This window comes from Helobdella robusta, assembly GCF_000326865.2.
Source record: "Helobdella robusta unplaced genomic scaffold HELROscaffold_13, whole genome shotgun sequence".
In the NCBI taxonomy this organism is placed as follows: domain Eukaryota; kingdom Metazoa; phylum Annelida; class Clitellata; order Rhynchobdellida; family Glossiphoniidae; genus Helobdella; species Helobdella robusta.
In genome coordinates, this window is record NW_008703718.1 from 2,858,169 (window position 1) to 2,861,129 (window position 2,961).

At 31.8% G+C, this 2,961-nt stretch overlaps 2 protein-coding genes across 2 annotated transcripts; both read right to left on the minus strand.

Annotated features, from left to right (window-relative positions):
* Positions 1-885: 885 nt before the first annotated feature.
* On the minus strand, positions 886-1,409 carry HELRODRAFT_168440 (hypothetical protein; the record flags this gene model as incomplete). The annotated part of the gene is made up of 2 exons (XM_009014301.1): positions 886-1,322; positions 1,379-1,409. 2 exons carry the CDS (start codon positions 1,407-1,409, stop codon positions 886-888), a joined length of 468 nt encoding a protein of 155 aa, XP_009012549.1.
* Positions 1,410-1,882: 473 nt separating this feature from the next.
* Positions 1,883-2,239, minus strand: HELRODRAFT_168441 (hypothetical protein; the record flags this gene model as incomplete). Its single annotated transcript, XM_009014302.1, has 1 exon — positions 1,883-2,239. The coding sequence occupies one exon, from the start codon at positions 2,237-2,239 to the stop codon at positions 1,883-1,885; it is 357 nt and encodes a 118-aa protein (XP_009012550.1).
* Between the last annotated feature and the right edge of the window lie 722 nt (positions 2,240-2,961).

The window sequence follows — 2,961 nt, forward strand, 5'->3', positions numbered from 1 at the left end:
AGATGATGATCAACGTTGAATCAAAAGTTGTTGCAACAGACATTTGTGTGCAACATACACACCTCACAACGTACATACAAATTTGTTTGAAACGTACACACCTCTCGAAGTACATACAAATTTGTATGAAACATACACACCTCTCGAAGTACATACAAATTTGTATGAAACGTACATACGCATGCGTTAGCCGCATCTATAGCACTAAGCATATGAGAATTTATAATTTTCAGACAGATAGTTTTTGAATCTGGTCATCGAGCAATAACAACGACGCAAAACATTACATTCTTACCGTCTGAGCTATCCAAACATGTATACATGATACATTGAGTGAGTGTGTGTGAGTATGCATGTGTGAATGATTTTTTTGCATTATGATATGGCTGTTAATGTATTTTCATTGATGTTATGTTGTTTGTGTTATTGTATTGTTGTTACTGTTTTTGTGTTGTGGTGCCCATGCTAAATGTCCTGTAACAATGTTATGATGTATGGTGGGTATGTTGTGCTTCGTTGTAGGCTGATCAGACCGCTATTCTTTATCGCCGGCTTTGTTCGTTTCTACTTGATGTCGCCGTCGTTGTTGATGCTTTTTGTTGCAGTTAATGTTATGCTTTTTGTTGCAGTTAATGTTATGCTTTTTGTTGCAGTTAATGTTATGCTTTTTGTTGCAGTTAATGTTTTTGTTGATGTCGTTGCTGTTGACGTTTTTTGCTGTTGTTATTGTTGTTGTTATTGCTGCTGTTGTTGTTATTGTTGGTGTTGTTGCTGCTGTTGTTATTGTTGGTGTTGCTGTTGTTGTTGTTGTTGTTATTGTTGTTGTTGTTGCTACTGCTACGGTTTTGAGGCGCGAGTTAAATACTGAAGTGAACTTTTATTGTTTTATCGCCCGTGTACATGCCCATGAATATTTTGCTGAAACGATGAATTATCGCCCTCTTCTTCTTCGTCATCATCTTTTTCTTTTTCTCCTTCTTCTTCATCTTCTTCTTCATCATCTTTTTCTTCATCATCATCTTCTTCATCTTCTGATTCATTATCTTCTTCTTCATCATCTTCTTCTTCATCTTCTGATTCATCACCATCATCATCGTAGTCCTTATTATCTTCTTCTTCATCATCATCATCTTCTTCATCTTCTGATTCATCATCTTTTTCTTCATCATCTTTTTCTTCATCATCTTTTTCTTCATCTTCTGATTCATCATCTTCTTCTCCATCACCATCATCATCGTCATCATCAGCATCATCATTATCCTCATCATAGTCATCATCGTCATCATCATCATAGTCACTATCTTTATTGTAATCATCTTCGTCTTCATGGTCATTATCATCTTCGTCATCATTTAGAATTTATTTGTCTCCATCGTACGTTTGTATGGTAAACAGGATTTCTCACGCATTTGAAGCCAGGCACCTGCTAAGAGTCCGTTAACATTTAATGAGAGATGCGTTGTTTTTATTACTAAAACTAATTTTAAATTAATTCTTCTTCTATTTTCATTTTGTTATTGGTTTCATGTTTTACCATTTCTTAAGAATGACACATCACTGCGTTTTAAACGGCCACATGAAAGAATATTTAAACGAATTACTTTTTTAAGACTTAACTGATGAATAAAACAAAAGAATATTTTTTAATAGTTAATAAGATCATTTCAATGTGAACATTTCAATGTTAATTTCGTCAACAAATTAACTAACACAAATAACCCAAATTTTTAAAAATACCAAAAAAACCACAGGCATAAATATAAACCATTAATTAAAATATGAACAAAAACGATATAACAAAACATCCTACACATTCATATAATATTATTCTCCATTTATTCATTGATTTATTTGAAAAATAATGCGCTATCTGAAACGGAAACTAAACGGAAAAATGGAAAGCGCAAGATAAATAAGAGATCTCCATCTTCATCATCTTCATCTTCTCTATCTTCTTGTTTTTCTTTTTGTTTTTCTTCTTCTTCTTCATCATCATCATCATCATCTTCTTCTTCTTCTTTTTCTTCTTCTTCTTCATCTTCTCTATCTTTTTGTTTTTCTTCTTCTTCTTTTTCTTCTTCTTCTTTTTCTTCTTCTTCTTCATCTTCTCTATCTTTTTGTTTTTCTTCTTCTTCTTTTTCTTCTTCTTCTTTTTCTCTTTCTTCTTCTTCTTCTTTTTCTTCTTTTTCTTCTTCTTCTTCTTTTTCTTCTTCTTCTTCTTTTTCTTCTTCTTCTTCATCTCCCCCATACAAACTAATGAACAGTGCAAACAAACAAACGACTGAGCCAAACAAACATTTATTTTTGTCTTTAAAATATAATGATAATAAATAATGATGACGATGATGACGATTGTGATGAAGACAATGATAATAATATAGTTATAATAATAATAATTAATATTAAAATTATTGAAAAATATTTACAAACACACACAAACAAATGAATAATAAGATAGATATGCGATTCTTGTGACATAAAAGCAAGTACACAAACATATAAAATAGTTACATACAAATACAAACGCACAAAAACTTTATGCAAACATACAACCAATCATACAAACATACAGCCAGGCATACAAACATACAACCAGGCATACAAACATATAAACAAAAAATAAGAAACAAAAACACAGAACGAAACATTCGATGGGATTCACAATTACATGGACAAACCCAAACGGACAAACAAAACTTGGAGATGAACATACAACTGTACGAAACAAACATTCAACCTGACCAGCAAACAAACACTGACTGATTAACAAGTGAAAATAGAGAGTGAGTGATAGTGTGTGTGAGAGAGAGAGATGGGCGAGAAAAAAAAGGAAAAAAACAAAAAAAACACGTAGAAAGAGAGATAGAAAACAAGAGCAGAAAAGAAGGAGAGAGAGAGAAAAAAAAGAGTGAGAGAAACTAGTAGAAAAATAAAAAAAAATAGTGAAATAGAATGAAAGAA